We start from the raw sequence: 20,939 nt of genomic DNA, 5'->3' as shown, positions 1-20,939 counted from the left end.
ATAGCTATAATCACAGTAAACTTCTGATAGAAATCACTCATTTATTGGAAATAAATTGGAAATTCACATATATTTCCATATATATTGGAAACTGTTATTTCAGATGGGACAGCCATTCATCCAACAGGACTGTATTTGATGGCTTGTTTCCAAGGCACTATAAAGTTCCTGATGATATATTTCTTTTCCTAAAGGAAAAACACTTCACTTTACTAGGTTTATTTCCTTTTCCAGTCGTGGGTTTCATTTTCACTATAAGCTTTGTGACACAGGTGAATGAGGATGAAGGAGATATTCATAAACCATAGTATTTCATTTAGAAACAGTTCTATTGACTTTAAAATTATCACCAAAAGAATGGCTGTCCTCAGGAGAATATTAGGTATTTTAGCCTAATTTGTTTTTCCTTAGTATGCCAGATGGGACAAATGACCTCAAATTGTCCTTTTTTAAAAAGCATGAAAACACCAAGATAATGAAATAAAACCATAATTCTGTTTTTTAAAGCAACTTCTTAAGAAGAGGAATTAATTTTAATGGGTGAAATACTTTGAATTAAAGGGAGAATCCATTCCTAGAATTGTCTGAGAGTTTTTTCCCCCTTAAATTATGTTAATATCAGGAAGATAAAACAGAAGAGGCCAACGCATTTCATGTCATGACAGAAACTTCAGAGCCATTTGCTCCTTTCTTCTCTGTAATATATATAAATTACACTCTGAGCTGTTAAGGGATTAAGTTCTTCACTTGCTTTTATTAGAGAAAACTTCACAGAGGAATTTCTTCTAGTATTTAGAATAGTTTAGATACCAATTCATGGATGGCGGAAATTATTTCTTATAGGACATGAATCTTTGAATGTAATGGGGGGACGGGCTATGTGTACATACAGGCATCATAAGATAAAGTTCAAGAAAATTTGATTCTCATAATGTACACATAACAGTGGAATCCATTCCATTAGCCCAAAAGCACTCTCTTCATGAAATCTAGGTGTTCCTAGAAAATTTCGGCATATAGTATATGTTAATAACTACAGATAAAACATCTATTTTCTAATTATTATTCAGTAAGAAATGTCAACCAAATACAAGTATAAACTAATGAAAAGTGAGGACATTAAGAAGTTTGGTGGGTTATTTCAACATGGTATATTCAAGTCGATGTAGAGGGAAAGATTAATGCTAATAAAATCTCTAGGTGTAGAAATATCTCTAGCACTATCACATAAACTATCTCTCCAAATAACTAATGCTTACCACTTTAAATGGCCAAATCTCTTTTTAAAAAGTTTCTGATGCAAACAGAGTGTATTGAATATAAGTTCTTGGAATTATTAAGGAATGATTGTCCTATATTATTTAAAAAGTACTGTTCCATGCAGAGTCAGAATTTGCTCCCTTCCCTGCTTCACTAACTCCAGGCCAGTGTTCCCGTAATAGCCTTCATGTTCTCCTGCCACGTTTCTGTACCATTCCTGTCTTCTAAGTCCTCTTCCCTGATAATGCTGTCTTGGTCCGCTTGGGCTGCTAGTACAAAACACCAGAAACCGGGTAGCTTATCAACAATAGAGATTTACTTCTCACAGTTCTAGAGGCCAAGGAGTCCAGGATCGAGTTGCCAGCTGATTTCATTGTGTGGGGAGGCCTCTTCCTGGTAGCCCTTCTTCCTGTGTCCTCGCATGGGAGAAAAAAGAACTAGCTGGCTCTCTGGCCTCTTCTTGTAAGGGCACTCATCCCATTCCTGAGAACCTAATCACCGTCCAAAGGCCCTATCTTCTGGTACACCACATTGGGGGTTAGGGTTTCAACATAGGCATTTTGAGGGGATAAAAGCATTCAGTCCGTGACACCATCACTAACCCATCTTTGTCAAAACTCATCATATGTTCTTTCCTCCAAAGAGACTAGTCTCCATGCTTCAACTAGCTGTGACCTTTCCCTTGTTTGAGTACCAGTAGTCCTTTGTATATTACTCATAATATTTACCTTACACTTAATGTACTCTGGATGATTATTATTTGCATATTAGACTAACCCCATTATTAGGTTGTAAACTAATTGTAGATAGTTACTGATTTATCCCAGAGCACCCAGCCCAGAATCTGGTCAAAATCCTTCACTCATTTTATGTTATAGATGAATTTTACAAATGTATAAACTGAGGCCCAGACTGGTCTAAGGTCAAGGACTGTTTCACTTACTTTTCATGTTTTGGAAGAAAAATCCTACTTTGACCCAAGAAGAAAAGAAACTACCACACAACTAAGTAGTAACTTAGGACTAAGCACCTTTGAAAAGAGCTGATCTTTACTCCTTTAAAACTGAGCCATTAGTGCTTATTTTCAAACCAATTAAATATACATGTCCATTAAAATTAGTGTTGACGATGGAATAGGAGAAGACATTTGCAAATGACAAATCTGATAAAGGGTTAATATCCAAAATCTATAAAGAACTTACCAAACTTAACACCCAAAAAATAAATAATCCAGTTAAGAAATGGGCAGAAGACACGAACAGATATTTTTCCAAAAAAGATATAAAGATGGCCAACAGACCCATGAAAAAGATGCTCAACATCACTCATTATCAGGGAAATACAAATCAAAACCACAATGAGATACCACCTGACCTGTCAGAATGGCTAAAATTAACTCAGTAAACAACAGATGTTGGTGAGGCTGCAGAGAAAGGGGAACCCTCTTACACTGTTGGTGGGAATGCAAGCTGGTACAGCCACTCTGGAAAACAGTATGAGGGTTCCTCAAAGAGTTAAAAATAGAACTACCCCATGACCCAGCAATTAATTACACTACTAGGTATTTACCCAAAGGATACAAAAATACAGATTCATAGGGGTACCTGCACCCCGATGTCTATAGCAGCATTATCAACAATAGCCAAACTATGGAGAGAGCCAAAATACCCATTGAGTGATGAATGGATAAAGAAGATGTGGTATATATACAATGGAATATTAATCAGCCATCTAAAAGAATGAAATCTTGCCATTTGCAATGATGTAGATGAAGCTAGAATGTGTAATGCTAAGCAAAGTAAGTCAGAGAAAGACAAATACCATATGTTTCACTCATATGTGGAATTTAAGAAACAAAACAGAGGAACATAGGGGAAGGGGGGAAAGAAGCAAACCATAAGAGACTCGGCTACAGAGAACAAACTGAGGGTTGATGGAGGGAGGTGGGTGGGGGGATGAGCTAAATGGGTGCTGGGCATTAAGGAGGGCACTTGTTATGATGAGCACTGGGTGTTGTATGTAAGTGATGAGATCACTAAATTCTCTGAAGCCAATTTTACTATATATGTTAACTAGAATTTAAACAAAAACTTGAAATAAAATTTTTTTTAATTTCTAATATTTTTAAACTTGATTAAAAATGTGATTGATTTACAGGATACAAGTTCAGTATTAAAGGAGGAACAGGCTATTACAAACTTTGTTGAAGATGAAGGTTCATACATAATTCAAGAACAGCAGGATTCTCTTGTGTGTCGGGGGATTCTGGACTTAGAAGACACTGACATGCCGGAGCCCTCAGCTCCCGAAAGCTACCCTGAGTCAATCTGTGAAGAAGATGTTACCTTAGCTTTGAAAGAACTAGATGAACGATGTGAAGAAGAAGAAGCTGATTTCTCTGGACTGTCTAGGTGAGAATATGGTATCACAAACACTAGAATGAGGTGATATTTTCTATCTGCGCCCCTCCCAAATATGACGCTCTATTCCAGTTTACTTACTTTTGTTTCTGTGTTTTAGCCTATAATCATACTGCCTTCATTTAAAAAAAAATGACTGTGATGGGTTCATTTTCTATTATTGACCTTCAGTTTGTTTAAAGAAAAAACAAAGCATAGTGAGCAACATTCTACACCAAATACCTATTTTGGTGAAATACCAAATGGCCAGTTGTTAAAATCAATATTAGGCCATGGCCAGAGCCAAGTATTAAAATCATGGGATGAACTTATGTGATACTAAAATAAATCTGAAATCTATCCAAAAAATTATTTTATAGTTTCCTCATCAGTGGTCAGAATTGTAAAGTTTGACTTATAAAATGGGCAGAAGTGATCATTTCTTGGTACTGTCAGATGTTAGATTACTCCTTTTAAAATGTTTATGTTCCATACATTCAAAATATATTATTATCGCAAAGTATCAAGAATTCCCAAAGAGGGCATTTTATTCACTCATGGGTTAACAAAATTGAGTAATCAATTATTGCATATAGTTCTTAGAAGAAATCTTGGTGGCTGTTATGAAATGTGTAAACCAAACAGTTCTATAATGATTAGAATTATGACATAATCTAATATCTACTATTTTTCTTTTATTTAAGTTTTATAAATACTGCTCAAAATAATGTTCTTTATAAAGCTATCTAGCTTGACGCACTATCCGTCTATTTCCCCATTCAATAATTTCAAGCTCCTTGATCATTATTTTTAATCATCGAATATTTCAGAGTTTCACTCCTACAATAAAAACCATTCATTTGTATTTCAAGTGCTAAGAGAGATGTGTGGGTGTGGGGGGTGTGTGTGTGTTTAAGTAAGCTCTACACCCAATATGGGGCTTGAACTCACGCCCTGAGATCAAGAGTTGCATTCTCCAACTGAGCCAGCCAGGTGCCCCATCAAGTGATAATAGAGTTTTAACATATACAACACAGAAGGAGATTTTCACTCTTCAGTATACCTAGAATATTTTCCTGTGTTTGAAAGTGTACATTCAGACATTAACCATCTTGGTGACACACCTTGTTCATATTACCGATTTGGACGGCAGTAACCTCTGCAATCACTCATTCATTCATCATACACAAAGTCAGGGATGCCAGAAATGATGTGGAGGTAGATCTTCAACTATTGGGCTTTCGAAAAGGCTGAAGCCAAATTAGGGACTTTGGCCAAGTATTGAAGATTGAAATAGAGTAGTGCATCCCTACTAAATACGGAGGGATAGCCACCCAAGCTTAAAAGAAACACATTTTGTTAAAAATCAGTCACCACAGTGACATTGTAAAAATATACTTTTTTGAGGTATAGCTTAGTTTTCACTTCAGATGTCTGTTTTATTTTGATCTTCCCCCCATCTTTACTCAGATCCCTCCCTTCCATATGAATTGCTCCATAATTTCTGTAAAGCCATATAGAGCTACTTTGTCATGTGAAACATGCAAATTTAAGACCCTGCGTAACACATTGTTTTATGGAGTGTCTGACTCAAACCCCTCTTCAGCTTTAAGACCCAGAGTTACACGTTTCTATATAGAATGGCCAACCCAAACGTATCTTCATCTCTTTCCATTGTTCCATTTTTGTTTGTATTATCTGACTTTGTTGGGATTATAAATTCCTCAAAAGAGATGGCCAGGTCTTATTTTTCTTTGAGTCCACAATCTGTTACTGACACACCTCGAGGCACATGGTATATACTCATGAAATAGCTGAGCTCCCAGTATGTGTCAAGGCTGATAACCTTGGGTTTAACCCATAGTCCTGGGTTCAAATTCTGATTCTGTCATTTCCTACCCAATAACCTAGGCACAGTATTTTTCACTGAACTTTTTGTTTCCTCGTGGTAAAACTGAGGTAATATGAGCCTAACCTTCAGAGTTGCTGTGAAGATGGACTGAAACAGTCCATATAAAGCAGCTAAGCTAGCCCCTGACCCGAAAGTCAATAGCCAGAACGCTTTACATGTTATCATCATCAATTTGGACCTGTTCAATGAAAAAGCCTCCAAAATTGATCATTAAAAATGAAAGCATTCTAATCTGAGTTATTAACAGAAGTTGCTGAAATTATTGCACAGCACGGCATATTATGGGACTTGGCTTGTTTTAAGGTGGTTGCTTGAAAGTTAATTTCGAATTCCAAAGATGCTCCGTAGAAAGAACACAGAAATCTGCTTATTTGTACTTTCTTAACAAAGTTTAGGTTGTTGTACATTTTCTAAATCAATGCATAAATTTGAATAAAAATAATCTATGTTGGATGACTTTGACTATTTTAAGATAGTATTATGATTACTGTGATGTTTGTATTAACAGTCAAGATGAAGAAGAGCAAGATGGGTTCCCGGAAGTCCAGACATCACCTCCTCCATCACCGTTTCTTTCTGCCATAATAGCTGCGTTTCAGCCGGTAGCGTGTGATGACGAGGAAGAAGCCTGGCGCTGCCATGTCAACCAGATGCTGTCTGACACCGATGGGTCCTGCGCAGTGTTCACTTTTCATGTGTTTTCCAGGCTGTTTCAGGTCTGGGAGGTTTAAAGTTTTCTGAATTTATATTAACAGTTACCTGATAAAGTTACAGTTTTGTTTTTTTTAATCTAAAATCAGTATCTCAAATTCTATTTTCTTTCCCTTTTTTTTTCAAATTCTATTTTCTATTTTTATTTTTCTTAGTGTCAGATTTTCATCTTCCCACTGATGTTCTTTAAAAAAAATTTTTTCCCAGGGCTCCTGGGTGGCATAGTCCACTGAGCGTCCCACTCTTGGTTTTGGCTCAGGTTGCGATCTCAGGGTCGTGAGATCGAGCCCCACGGACTCCACGCTCAGAGCTGAGTCTGCTTGGGTTTCTCTCTCCCTCTGCCCCTCCTCTCCCTCATCTCTAAAATAAATAAATATTTAAAAAAAATTTTTTTCCCAAAGATAGTGATATTATTTAAATTTATATTGTGACACCATTGTACTGCTGATAATTTATAAATGACTAATACAGATATCTCCCTTCAGGCAACTAAAATAAAACTTGAAAGCAACATCTGAAAAATTTTCTGCAGTAGGGTGGGCACCATCCGGGATGCCAAAAAAACATAGAAAGCATGGTCCCTGCCTTCAAAGGGTTTACAGTCACTATCCTAAAACAATTTATAATTAAGTACTAAATTAATTGGCTGTGTTTCCACACATCTCAAAAATTTTAGCTAAGATTGCTTCCAACCGTAGAAATAGTAATATGAGCTCCCCTGTATTGAGTGCTCACTGCATGCTAGGCATTGTGCTTAAATGCTTTACATTATTTAATTTCTAGAACAGACCTATGAAATGTAGATGTATTTCTGGCGTTCTGTAGCCAGGGAAACTAAAGCACAGAGAAACGCCAGGTCAGTCATTATGCTCTGAACTACCTACCACTTTTCCTCTCAACCCAAGCAAATGCTGCCCATCTTGGAAGACCCAGCTAAGTACATATTCTCAGTGGGGCTTTTCCAGCCACTCCAACCTCCAGTCTCTCCCTCCGGGAAGTTGTTTAGCACTCATGAACCAGAGCATTTATTTATTTTATTCTGTACTTTTGCACTGCTACTTGGTTTCCTATTTATGTATTTTTTTCTTTCCAATGCTATTCTGTTTCCTGATGCTTGAGATTGTAGCTAATGCTTTTATTATTATTAAATTATAAGGATACCCGACAGTGCGGCACATGCACATGTGGGTACCTGTTAACTCTCTGTATAGTTATACCCTTGTCAATGTAGCCTAAGTCCCTGAGTGCTCATTATGGGTAAGGCACTCTCTACTCTACGTCAGTGAGTATTCTTGAGTTTTGAGAAGATAGTACCCTTAATGCATGTTTATGACTTTAATTAAATCAGATGGCAGCCCATAGCCAAGCATACATAGTAAACTGCATTTACTGAAAGTTTCTTTCAGGTAGAACTTTAGAAGAGCTAATTCTTCAGAAATGTAAGGACTTTATTTCCAATGATGTGCAGCACGTATTCCTTCTATCTCTCCTAATGAAAAAAATCTCAGGAATGGGGAGATGAATGGCATGAATCATCAGTTTCTTTTTTCAGTAGTATGATTTTTGTAAATTTTTGATCATTTTGTGAAATTAACATATCCTAAAGAAGAGACTAAAAACATGGATTTACAGACCAGTTATTAGAATTCTGTATATCACTACAATAATAATTTTAAAATAAAAGTTTGCCCTAATTATAAATTATGCTCCTTAAAGATGAAAAAAGGCCTTCTTATGAAACACTAAAATTTTTTAATGCTTTTCTCCGTAGACAATTCAAAGAAAGTTTGGAGATATAACTAATGAGGCAGTCAGCTTTCTTGGTGAGAGTCTGCAACGCATTGGTACCAAATTTAAAAGTTCACTGGAAGTGATGATGATGTGTTCAGAATGCCCAACAGTCTTTGTGGATGCTGAAACAGTAAGTTTTTATATGAAGTCTTTTATAAAGACTAAATTTGAATGGCACCAATCAGTAAATGGTCTTTTTTTTTTTAAAAGGCAATTCAGAATTTTGAAGTGTAAAGGTTTATATTTTCAATTTGACTATAAATATCTCGCAAAATATAATTCCAGTGTATTATATGCAGTGACTTGTGACTGTTTCTGATTCTGAGCCCTCACTGTCCTCACCCTTCACAGAGTCCTAGATGGGGAAGCTAGAGAGTCCTACTCTAGACATGGGTACTTCTTTCCTGATTCTTGAATAAAAGTGGGTGGGAGAGGGCTAGACCTACCCCCATGAAGAACCCAGAGCTCAGTCTTCGTGTTTTGTTTCCAAACATGCTCATAGATTATGTATTAAGATATTTAGAGAGGGGCAGTTGGGTAGCTCAGTCATTTAAGCGTCCAACTTTTGATTTCAGCTCAGGTCATGATCTCAGGGGTGGTGAGATCGAGCCCCACATCGGGCTCAACACTGGACATGGGAGCCTGCTTAAGATTCTCCCTCTCCCTCTCTCTTTTAAAAAAAAAAAAAAAAAAAATATATATATATATATATATATAGAGAGAGAGAGAGAGAGAGAGAGCATTAAGATTTAAGAAGCTTCAAGGGTGTTATCTTTAAGGTATATACTGGTCTGGCATGCCATTTCTCACCTAAGGCAGTTCTTGAAAGCATTTGAAGGCATGCTTGTCCTTGCTGGCATCCCTGAAATCCCACTGCGTTTGTACTATTTCAGCGAAAGGTCAGCCCTTCGTACAGGACAGAGTGCAGTAAAGGGACACCGGCACTAAGTTGGGCCAAAAACCAACTAACAGAAATTCCACGACTCAAAAGTTGCCAGTCTCATGCCTATGACCAGAAATGATAACCTGGGGGCGCCTGGGTGGCTCAGTCGTTGTCTGCCTTTGGCTTGGGTCGTGATCCCAGGATCCTGGAATCCTGCTCAGCGGGGAGCCTGCTTCTCCCTCTACCCCTGCTCGTACTCTCTCTCTCTCTCAAATAAATAAAGTCTTAAAAAAAGAAGCGATAACCTGGATCAATGTTTCTGATTTGACAGCTGGTGTCATGCGGTTTGCTGGAAACACTCAAGTTCAGTGTTTTGGAGTTGCAAGAACACCTGGATACATACAATGCCAAAAGAGAAGCAGCTGAGCAGGTCAGTCTCCTTTTGCCATATGAAAAAAGTAGCTTGCTTTTGACACTAGAAATGTTAACTTGGCAGCTGAATTCGAGCTGAGAGAGAAAAGAGGACCTCTTAGCACTTGCCTCGGGGTTTTACTGAGAAACATGGGCCCTCCCTCTGAATTCTCTGTCCAGTGAATTCCTGTCTTTGGCTCTTAGAAATCAGCCCTCGAAGAGCCTAAGAACACAATGGAAAACTATAGCTTTATGGAAAGCTTCTTTGTGGAGACGACATAGCTTCTGTCCACAGTGCAAGTGGGGAAATAAAAGCATCAGCTCTCTGAGAATGCACTATGCTGTTGTGATCTAGAAAATGTGTAACCCATGCCAAAGCTGGGCTCTCTTTCCTGCGATGTGTATATGGGCAAGCAAAGGGAGAAAGAGATGTGTAGTAGATTATAGATCGTACTTTTGAAGAGATGTTTCTTCATCCCCCATCTGGCACTGCAAAACAATAATTAGTTCTGTTCCCGAGAGGGAAGGTTTTCAATTAGCAGTGGCAGAAAAACTGAAAACTGTTTTCTCCTTTTCACACAAACTATATAGAGTAGATATTTTTTTCCTAGAATAGATGGATCTTTCATTAATTAGTATTAAATACCTGTCACATGTAATGCTTGCTTCTTCAGCACATCTACTAAAATTGGAATAATACAGAGAAGATTAGCTTGGTCCCTGTGCAAGGATGACATGCAGATTCGTGAAGTGTTCCATATTTTCTTTGGAATGTTACTTAGCCATAAAAAAGAATGAAATCCTGCCATTTGCAACGACATGGATGGAACTAGAGGGTATTATGCTAAGTGAGATAAGTCAGTCAAAGAAAGACAATTATCATATGATCTCATTCCTATGTGGAATTTAAGAAACAAAACAAATGAACATAGGGGGAAAAGAGAGGCAAACCAAGAAACAGACTTTTTTTTTTAATTTTATTTTATTATGTTATGTTAGTCACCATACAATACATCATTAGTTTTGATGTAGTGTTCCATGATTCATTGTTTTCGTATAACACCCAGTGCTCCATGCAGTACGTGCCCTCCTTAATACCCATCACCGGGCTAACCCATCCCCCCACCCCTCCCCTCTAACACCCTCAGTTTGTTTCTCAGAGTCCATAGTCTCTCATGGTTCATCTCTCCCTCCGATTTCCCCCCCTTCATTTTTCCCTTCCTTCTCCTAATGTCCTCCATGCTATTCCTTATGTTCCACAAGTAAGTGAAACCATATGATAGTTGACTTTCTCTGCTTGACTTCTTTCACTTAGCATAATCTCCTCCAGTCCCATCCATGTTGATGTAAAAGTTGGGTATTCATCTTTTCTGATGGCTGAGTAATACTCCATTGTGGAATATATGGATCATGTCTTCTTTATCCATTCATCTACTGAAGGGCATCTTGGCTCTTTCCACAGTTTGGCTATTGCAGACATTGCTGCTATGAACATTGGGGTGCATATGGCCCTTCTTTTCACCACATCTGTGTCTTTGGGGTAAATACCCAGTAGTGCAATTGCTGGGTCATAGGGTAGCTCTATTTTTAATTTTTTGAGGCACCTCCACACTGTTTTCCAGAGTGGCTGTACCAACTTGCATTCCCACCAACAGTGTAAGAGGGTTCCTCTTTCTCCACAACCTCTGCAACATTTGTTGTTTCTTGCCTTGTCAATTTTTGCCATTCTAACTGGTGTAAGGTGGTATCTCAATGTGGTTTTGATTTGAATTTCCCTGATGGCTAATGATGATGAACATTTTTTCATGTCTGTTTGCCATTTGTATGTCTTCTTTGGAGAAGTGTCTGTTCATGTATTCTGCCCATTTTTTGACTTGATTATTTGTTTTTTGGGTGTTGAGTTTGACTCTTAATTATAGAGAACAAACTGAGGGTTCCTTGGGGGGTGGGGGGTGAAATAGGTGATGGGGATTAAGGAGGGCACTTGTTGTGATGAGCACCAGGTGTTGTAAGTAAGTGATGAATCACTAAATTCTACACCTGGAACTAATTTTAAAAAATTTTTTAATTAAAAAAAGTATATATATTTCACATGTAAAGGCCTATGAAAAGTATAAAACCTGGCTCTTATTCCCTTAATATACTCAGTAAGAATATAAAGCACAAACACTGCATACAAATAATTAGTAACAAAAGTGTCAATTTATAGATATAAATAAAAGTACTGGCAATGAAAGAGACTTCACAAAATTGTACGGGTCTAACAGACCTGATGCTATATACTGTGATTTCCAAAGAGAGGTCACTTTGGGCTATTAGGAAAACTTCATGGAATAGAGATCAGACCTCAGGCCTTGACAGACGGTAATTTTAGATTGGGGGATTCTTTCAGGGAAAGAATATGGTATGAGAAAATACTTAGATATTAAGTATTCTAAGTATTCTCCCCTTATAAGGGAGGAGGAAATCTTACATTTGGACTGATAGAATAATGACAGATTGGTAAAGAGGGAAGAGTTTTCGACATTGGGAAAGTATCGGGTAAGATCTGGTCATATTGCAAATACAGTAGTCCCCCCTTATCCATGGGGGGTACATTCCAAGAGCCCCAGTGGATGCCCGCAACCATAGATAGTACCGGAACCCTGTTTACACTGTGCTTTTTCCTGTACATGATGAAGTTTATAAAGTAGGCTCAGTAAAAGATTAACAACAGTAATAAAATGGCACAATTATAATAATGGACTGTAAAAGAGGTTGTGTGAAGGTGGTCTCTTTTTCTCCCAAAATATGTTACTGTACTGGACTCACCCTTGTGATGACATGACATGATACAGTGCCTTCAGGATGAGATGGAGGGGGACTGATGTAGGCTTTGTGACACGGCGTCAGGCTACTATGGACCTTCCAGTGATAGGTCAGAGGAGGCTCACTGCTTCCGGGCTGCTACTGACTTGGGGTGCCCGCACCCACAGACGAGGGTGGAGTACTGTAACACTGCCGTGTACATTCTCGTGCATGTCTCTTGTGTGCTTATGTTCACGAACCTGAGTATCTAGGAGTGCAGCTGCTGGGTCGTGGGGTGTACGTATGTTCGACGTTAGTAGGTTCTGCCGTGCCGTTTCTGGAACCTGCTGTATCCGTTTATAATCCCTGCAGAAGTGTGTACAGGAATTACTGTTGCTTCATAGCTTTGCCACCACTTGGTGTTTCCACCTTTTAAAATTTTAGTCATTCTGGTGGGTGTGCTGTATTTTATCATACTATTTTGCATTCCCCTGAAGACTTGTCTGAGCACCTGCTCAAACAGATACTTTATTTGGGTATTTTTTGAACTGTGCCTTCAAGCATCTTGTCCGTTTTTGTAAATGGGTTATTTATGGCTTTCTTACTGATTTGTAGGAGTTCTTCTAAACACAAGCCTTTTACTGGATATACGTATTACAAATTTTTTCCCTTCTCTGTGGCCAGCATTTTCACTATCTTAATAGCATCCTTTGACGAACACACGTTTTTCATTTTAATTAAGTCCAAGTTATCCGTCTCTTTTCCATTATGGTTTGTGCCTTTTGTGTCTTCAGAAATACTTGCCTACCATAGAAGCTGTGATAGACTGCTACAATTAATGACCTTGATAAACCATGCCTCTGTGTGTCCACAGCCTTTTATAACTTGGCTTTGCCGTTCCTTCCGTCAACAGATGGAGTCTAGTTCCGCACCTCTTAAGTCTGAGGTATCCTTGCCTTTTTCTGACCGAATTCAGAAACGGTGCTGTGCAGTTTCGGAGCCTAGCATGTAGGCCTTTTGCAGCTTGTGCTTTTGCCATCACGCCAGTCCAAGTGTAAATTGGGTAAACGCTGGAAAACGAATTTGACCCTTAGCCTCCTAGAGAATTAGAGGCCCCGTGGAGGAGAGTGGAGGCATCCCAGCTGACAGCTAGCATGCCAGGCATCAAAGGGAGGCCAACTCAAGTCGTCAGAGGACTGGGACTCAGGAGCGACCCTAGGCAAGGCCAGAAGAAACTCCCAGCCAGCAGATTAGTCTGGTTGTTTTAAGCCATTAAGTTTTATTTTTTTATTTTTATTTTTTAAAGATTTTATTTATTTATTTGACAGAGAGAGACACAGCGAGAGAGGGAACACAAGCAGGGGGAGTGGGAGAGGGAGAAGCAGGCTTCCCGCTGAGCAGGGAGCCCGATGTGGGGCTCGATCCCAGGACCCCGGGATCATGACCTGAGCCGAAGGCAGATGCTTAATGACTGAGCCACCCACGCGCCCCCTAAGCCATTAAGTTTTAGAGAGGTTAGTGATACAGCAATAGATACCACGTACAATAGGAAAACATCAAACACCTACAAATAAATCTAAAGATGTGCTACACCTCCACACGGAAAACTTCAAATATGACTGAGAGAAATTAAAGGACGTCTCAATAAATTAAAGACTGTACTATGTCATGAATCAGGAGACTCAAAATCTCAGATTGTCTATTAATGGAAATTGGCAGGCTAACTCTACAATTTATATGGACATACAAATAGCTAATTATAGGGCAAACAACCGTCTTGAACACAGGTCAGCAAACTACAGCCCATAGGTCATATCTGGCCCACTGCCTGTTTTTCTAAAGGTTTTTTTGGACCATAGTCATCATATTTGTTTACATATTGTCTGTGGCTATTTTTTGCGCTGCAACATAGTTAAAATAGAGAATAAATGGTTTGCAGTGCCTAAAATCTTTACTCTGTCCTTCACAGAAATAGTCTTCCAAACCTTGTCCATGAAGAACAACAACAAAGTCTAAACAACAGTGTTAAACTTCCAGCCAGTAAGACTTACTAAAAAATTCAAAAGAGTATATTGGCTTAAGAATAGAAAACTAGACCAATGGAATATAATAGAAAACCTGATAACAGACATATATACATGTGTGTAATAATTTATAGCAAACGTGTTGTTGCTATGCAGTGGGAAAAGAATGTTCTTTTCAATAAATTGTGTTGAATCAAATATTTGTATGGGGGAGAAAAATGATTCCTTCTGAGCTACCATCTCACTATTTGTCGCATCTGTTCTTTGTTTTGTTTTTGTTTTTTAAAGACTTTATTTATTTGACAGAGAGAAAGAGAGCACAAGCAGGGGGAGCAGCAGGAAGAGGGAGAAGCAGTCTCCCCGTTGAGCCGGGAGCCTGATGTGGGATTCAATCCCAGGACCCTGGGATCATGACCTGAGCCGAAGGCAGACGCTTAACTGACTGAGCCACCCAGGCGCCCCCCATCTGTTCTTTGTTACCTTTTTTTCTCCTTTCTTATCTTGGTCTATGAACCAAGTATTTCTTGTTACTCAGTTTTCCCCTTTAATAGTTTTTAGTATTATAGTCTTGTAGTTAAGATAGTCTTCCATTATTCCTTGAGCCTCCTGAGGATCATGAGTGAAAGTGTGGGGTATGCATCAGGACCCCTGCCATCTTGGCAGGAAATGAACGGTTCTTTTCAACACCAGGAGACCAGAAATCTCTTACAGTTTTTAGCCTCCCCGATGCTGCTGCTTGGTTTTCTAGCCTCTCCTCCTGCACATGTTAAACGTTGGAGCGGCAGTGTTCCGAGGGAAGCTGCACACAGTTGGGTCCCTTCTCTGCAGTCCCCTTTCCTCCAGCATCCTGGCCCTCCATACTTCCCCGCCTTTGATGACCCTGTTTTCCCAGCTCAGTGACACTGTGGGCCCACCCCCCAGGCCACGGCTGTCTGTTCAGCCTCTCTGCCTGAGGAACAAGCAAAGCTTTGAGTAAGCAGATCCCCAGGAATAAACCCTGGATCTACACAGGGCTCCCTTTCAGTGCTTTGGCCTAACTCCCTCAGTCCTGGTGGATGGTATTCTGCGTCTGTAGTTGTCCTTGGAGGATTGGCCTTCTACAGGCTACTCCATCATGCCCAGAAGCCCAACCTCCTGTTCAATTTTAACCTTCACTTGAGCCTTGGGTAGAGAAAGAGTAATGGCAGGGAGACTGGCTGTGAACTGGAAGACATGCTGCACACAGAGTACCGTGTCTTGCATACACTGGGATCGTGTGGACCTGTACGGTTCAGGCCGGTCTGCAGCCATGGGCCTACGGGCTTGGGACGTGTCCTTAAGAAAAAGTCATAAACTGGGCGCCTGGCTGGCTCGGTTGGTTGGGCAACTGCCTTCGGCTCAGGTCATGATCCCAGGGTCCTGGGATCGAGCCCCGCATCGGGCTCCTGGCTCAACAGAGAGCCTGCTTCTCCCCCTGACCCTCTCCCCTCTCATGCTGTTTCTCTCTCTCATTCAAATAAATAAATCTTTTAAAAAAAAATAATTTTAAAAAGTAAAATAATTTATTGAATAAGGCTCCCAAAATGCTAGATCACTGGGCAGAGAGTAGAAAAAATCATATTTAGTAAGAATAGGCATTAAATATTCAGTTACTAATTTTTTCTAATAATTAGTATACTTGGACAAATTGGGCTGGATTAGTGAGAATGACTAGGTTTATATGCATTTTAACATTCTGAGTAAATACTAGCCCATGCATTTTACAGCAGGTTTCAGCCGAGTGCTGCCGATACAAAGAAACCTGCCGGGTAGCCTCTGCCACTGGCCGGCACTGGCCGCCGCGTCCCACTAGGAGGCTTAGCATGTTTCCTCAGACACGCTGTCGAGTGAGGGCCGATGGGCCTGTGCAGTCTAAGGGACTGCAGTAAAAGCAACATAAGGTCAAAGAATTGTTTTGAAATAACTGAGGTGTCTCATTTTCATTCTTTGCATGTAGAATGTTAAGCTACAGTTGAGCGTTTTAAATGCCTAGTAGTACCGAGATATTTTCAGAGAGTATACTTAATGTAGCTAATAGTTTTTCTCAAAGTCTTAATGATTTCTTACATATATTAGTTTATGTTGAATAGCCCACAAAGAACTAGGAAGTAAGAAGAACAGACAATAATATCAAACTGTCAAAACCTAGGTGCTTCACTTGGAGGCTCTTAGCTTTTATTTCAGCTCGGACATTCCATGACTCCAGTGTTTTCCCCCACTGAACTACAATACTATTATTTTTATTTGACCAAAGAAAAGATACCTTAAATAAATAGCCAACTTTAGGAATAGCCCGTGGGTAAGGAAGAAAACCACACATGCCTTCTATATCCAATATTCTTGGGAGATAACATGTTTGTCATTCATTACTGTCCAAAAGGAAGAAAAAGGAAAAGAAGTAAAAACAAGATTTAAAATGGATTTTGGTTTCTGTTTCACTAATTAAAACGGACACCAGTCTTCTGAGAATTACACTTCTGATAAGCAAACAGACCTGGTAATTTGAAGTTGCCTTTATTAAATTGTGCTTCCAGTGGGAAGCACATCTTTTATTTCCCCATCTTATATTAGACAAAGGTCAGGTATAGGTTGTGAAGATTTCCAATAAAATCTGCAAAATGAATACTCTTTACTGAAATGGAGCACCACAAGTCTCTAGAAGAGCAGACTATTCATTGCGTTTCTGTGAGTAAAGCACCACAGTGTGTGCATCTCATTGTGTTTACAGTATTATCCTGCTCTGGTTTGTTGCATATAAATAATTAGGCTCAAGTGGAGATTGAAGGCTCGGTCTATAACCAATCCCAGAACTTCAGGTTAACTTTTAAAGTTGTTTTATACACACAGGCTGTTTTATTACCAATTTCATTGTGCATTGTACAATCACCATGTTAACATTTACGGTTACTTATTTCTTTAGTGGTTAGACAACTGTAAGAGGACATTTGGTGCCAAAGAAGACCTGTATAGGATAAACACAGATGCACAGGTAAGTCTCCTCTTCGTACTTTTGCTATATCTCTAGATCAGGTAAAATTGTGTTCAAATGTCCCTGTTTGATAATCCTAAAAATAAAATTTATAACACTTTTCATTTTTGTTATCAGAACAATCTTTGTCAAAGTTAGGTTCAATGAAATATTGGCTTAGTAATGAAAAATTCACTTTAATAAAAATGAACGACCAGCTTGTGACTGAAGCTTAATAACATTCAGCAGATAAGCTTGATGGATATCTAGACAGTCCAAGTTAGATTGTACTTGCTGCATCTGCCTCTTCAAAAAATTTTTGTTCTGCATTAGTATTCTGCAGATAAATTGTCTAGTTGGGAAAACAAACCTGAGAGTAACATTATATACATTCATGTTGGCCTCTCTAAAGGTGAAATTGTGATTGGATAAATTATAACTTTTTTATAGTATAAAAGTCAGTGAAAATAAGAGTAACATATTTTCTTAAAGTACATGTATATAACACATTATATTAAATGAGGATAAATTAAGCCCTACAAATTATTCTAATAGGAATATAGGTTCATATGGGGGAAGATGCAGTCATCAATTAAAATTAACAACTTCTGCATTGACATCAGAGTTCCAGTCTTTTTCAATATTGGTTACACTGTTAAGCATTTCTAGTCACTGTAAAAGTTATTGTATGATTATAATAAAAATGTGAAGTTTTTTTAAACTGAAATGTTGAGAAAATAGTAGAATGCATTTCACATTCAGTATCTCTGTCCTTACAACGATGTCTGGTAGATGCTATTATTATCCCCATGTTGCAGATGAGGAAGCTGAGGCTCAAAGAAGCCAATGTATCTAAAATCAGTAAGAAAAGTTAGAATTAAGATTCAAATCTAGGCAGGCTGACTCCAAATCCTGTACTGTGTTACAAGGAAATGGTCAAATCACCTGTGTAAAGAAAGAAACAAGGGAAAATAAGGAATTAACCCTAAACTAGAATTGGAGCCTTTGGTTTTATCTTTGCCACTGTTTAACTGCATGGTTTGAGCATGTAATATAAACTTTTTCCTACATAAATTAGGTGATTAGACAAAGTGATTTCTTACATCCCTCTGCCTTGAAGTAAATGAGTTCCATCTCCAAGAGCCTAAGTCGGTTAATATAGCTCAAGGCTTTCTAAGTGAAAACTGAAAACTGTACACTTAAGAGTTTAGTTTATATCTTCTCTCTCCTTTTATATTCAGCTCCTTGAGATTGGGGACACTTTTTACACAACATTACTAGTATCTGTCCCTGTGTACCAGAATTCTTTTGCATAATAATTTTTAGATGAAAAAAAACCCACACCTGCCAATTTCAATATACTTAAAAATCAAGAATTTTAAATCTGGAAAGTTGGCATAGAGTAATTTCCGGTAATTCAGAGCTACACAATTAATTACATTTGTGTTATCTCCTACAGTTGTGATCGTAGATTGATTTATTTGAGAGAGCAAGCAAGCAGGGGAGGGGGAGAGAGAGAGAGGGAGACGGACTCTTAAGCAGACTCCCTGCAGAACGTGGAGCCCGATGCGGGGCTCCGTTCTCATGACCCTGAGATCATGACCTGAGCCGAAATCAAGAGTCGGCTGCTCAGCCGACTGAGCCGCCCAGGCGCCCCTGCCATGATTTCCTTCCCATTACAGCCCAGAGTAGATGCTGTGAGTGATGCACAGAGAGCCAGTTCCATCATTCACGCTAATGGAAGTGAGAAAAAGTATTTGAAACTCAAATGGTTTAGTTTCCATATAAAACCGTACAAAGTAGAACCTCAAATTTAGATATGCTAATATGTTTGACATTGGATTATGCTCAACTAACATTCACTGAATGACTATCCACATAATTTACAAGGAAGCAGAATGGAGCTAAAGTTCACCTTTGCTTAGCAAATCCCTTCTAAATTGATAGGAATAAATGTTATATAAACAGTCCTTCAGAGGACACTGTTTAGAAAAGCTGACTTCAAAGGGACTTTTAGAAGCAATATTTACGTTACAGCAATTGCTATTTTAATTAGAAATCATTCTTTAGAATGGACTAGAGACTAGGTCCAAGTGGCTATAGATACTTTAATAATTTTTAAATAATCCTTAAATTAGATGTTTTGCTATGTATTTTACATACATCATCTCATTTGACTCAAACCTAGTTGGGCTGAACTTCTGAAGTTCACTAAATTGCATTTTGGAATGCATTTTAAAATGCACATCGGCTTTTGATATTTTATGTTCTGACTCAACACCAATTAGGGCAACATAGGACCTAATTAGTAAGGGTAGGAAGCCTAGACCCACACCAAAGATAATCTTCTCATGGATATTTATAAGATTATAAGCCAGTTCATTTCTAAAAACAGCAATTCATTTTTTATTTTTCTAATCAGAAATTTTCCACTTTACTGATGGAAATTTTATGACATTTGCTTTTTTTCTTAGATCACTTATACTAGCCAACTTTTCCTAGATCCCATTAGTTCAGTTTTGTCCTGTGTAGCTTTCAGACAAGAAATAAATTATAGCCTACATGTCATTTAGTTATTTGGCAAAGAGTTTAAAACACCCTGGGTTGTTACAATAAGTGTATAAAAAGTTTTATTCTGGAAATATCAAATTTTTCTTTTGGATGAAAGTAAATGTTCTTCAGTTTGCCTGGGACATCTGTGACCCTAGTTAAAATGATTTCTTACACTAATTCTTGGTCTTTTTCTTCCTTTGTATTTTTTGTGACCCGATCACCTTCTTGCTTAGCAAATGGAAATTCTAGCAGTAAGTGACCTGTCTTAATTTATAGACTTACCATGTCAGACAAACTGATTTTCACTTGCCATTTGTGACCTAGCAATGTTTTGTCATGGACTACTTTAAGAGTGTGCTTCAATTCTGCATAGCCCTAATCCATGAAATGTTGGTCCTCTAAAGAGATTTTCTGATACGTACAACTAGCAGTCCCCTTTTTTGTACATCTATAAACTAACATTTTAAACTTAATTTTAAAAATCATAAGTGCATATGTTAATTTCATGGTCTCATTTCAATTTCAATGAGATCACAAGGTTTTGGGGTTTTTTTTTTAGAAAAATGAATTCATTTTTAGGTAAGAGGTAATCCAGTTTGCTTTATCAAACATTTGTTGATAAATGTAGCACGATATACATCTCAAGGGGGCAAAAGTATATACATTTGTACATTTTTTTCATTATGAATTTTAAGTTAAAGTGAATCCTTTTTAAAGCATTCTATATATTGCCTACAGAAAAATTCTAATGTGAAAATGTGCTTCTCACTAAATGAATTATGTAATAACCAACAATCTTTAAATTGTATTTTAATCCCAGTCTTCAAAGCATCTTTCATCAGCTTCACACTACATTAACTTGCTTACTGCAGAGAAATAAATGCCAAGATAATTTTTAACGTATTTACTTATAAATTTTTATTGGAAATGTACTGTCTAATCAAACAGCATGGACAATGGCACCTGAATTTAACGCAGTGTTATTTACTTACTTCTAGGAACTGGAGCTCTGCCGAAGGTTATATAAACTGCATTTTCAGTTGCTGCTTCTGTTCCAAGCCTACTGCAAACTGATCGGCCAAGTAAATACAATAAAAAATGAAGCAGAGGTAAATATTTAGTTGTAGTAGGAATCACTGATTCTAGAATATTAAAATACAATACATATATTCCTTGTAGGAGAGCTTATGTCAAAAGTCACTTAATGGTGAATGCTTTTTTT

General features: G+C 38.2%; 1 protein-coding gene and 1 non-coding gene across 10 annotated transcripts in view; both read left to right on the top strand.

The window, feature by feature from the left end:
• Positions 1-20,939, top strand: part of FRYL (FRY like transcription coactivator) — a 254,467-nt gene that overhangs the window by 230,238 nt on the left and 3,290 nt on the right. For 7 of the 9 annotated variants that reach the window (XM_032400333.1, XM_032400332.1, XM_032400322.1 and 4 more), the window contains 7 exons: positions 3,418-3,671; positions 6,080-6,287; positions 8,054-8,203; positions 9,288-9,386; positions 17,117-17,185; positions 19,951-19,968; positions 20,716-20,826. In XM_032400333.1, the coding sequence (XP_032256224.1) occupies positions 3,418-3,671; positions 6,080-6,287; positions 8,054-8,203; positions 9,288-9,386; positions 17,117-17,185; positions 19,951-19,968; positions 20,716-20,826 (909 nt within the window). The remainder of the gene's footprint in view (positions 1-3,417; positions 3,672-6,079; positions 6,288-8,053; positions 8,204-9,287; positions 9,387-17,116; positions 17,186-19,950; positions 19,969-20,715; positions 20,827-20,939) is intronic. The other 2 variants (XM_032400331.1, XM_032400327.1) reach the window with 1 other exon arrangement.
• LOC116630314 lies at positions 10,030-10,132 on the top strand. Its single transcript, XR_004298917.1, has one exon. It is a non-coding gene; the product is annotated as a U6 spliceosomal RNA (small nuclear RNA).

This window comes from Phoca vitulina, unplaced genomic scaffold, assembly GCF_004348235.1.
Source record: "Phoca vitulina isolate PV1807 unplaced genomic scaffold, GSC_HSeal_1.0 scaffold3, whole genome shotgun sequence".
Taxonomy (NCBI): domain Eukaryota; kingdom Metazoa; phylum Chordata; class Mammalia; order Carnivora; family Phocidae; genus Phoca; species Phoca vitulina.
This window is presented reverse-complemented; position numbering and strand designations above follow the sequence as displayed.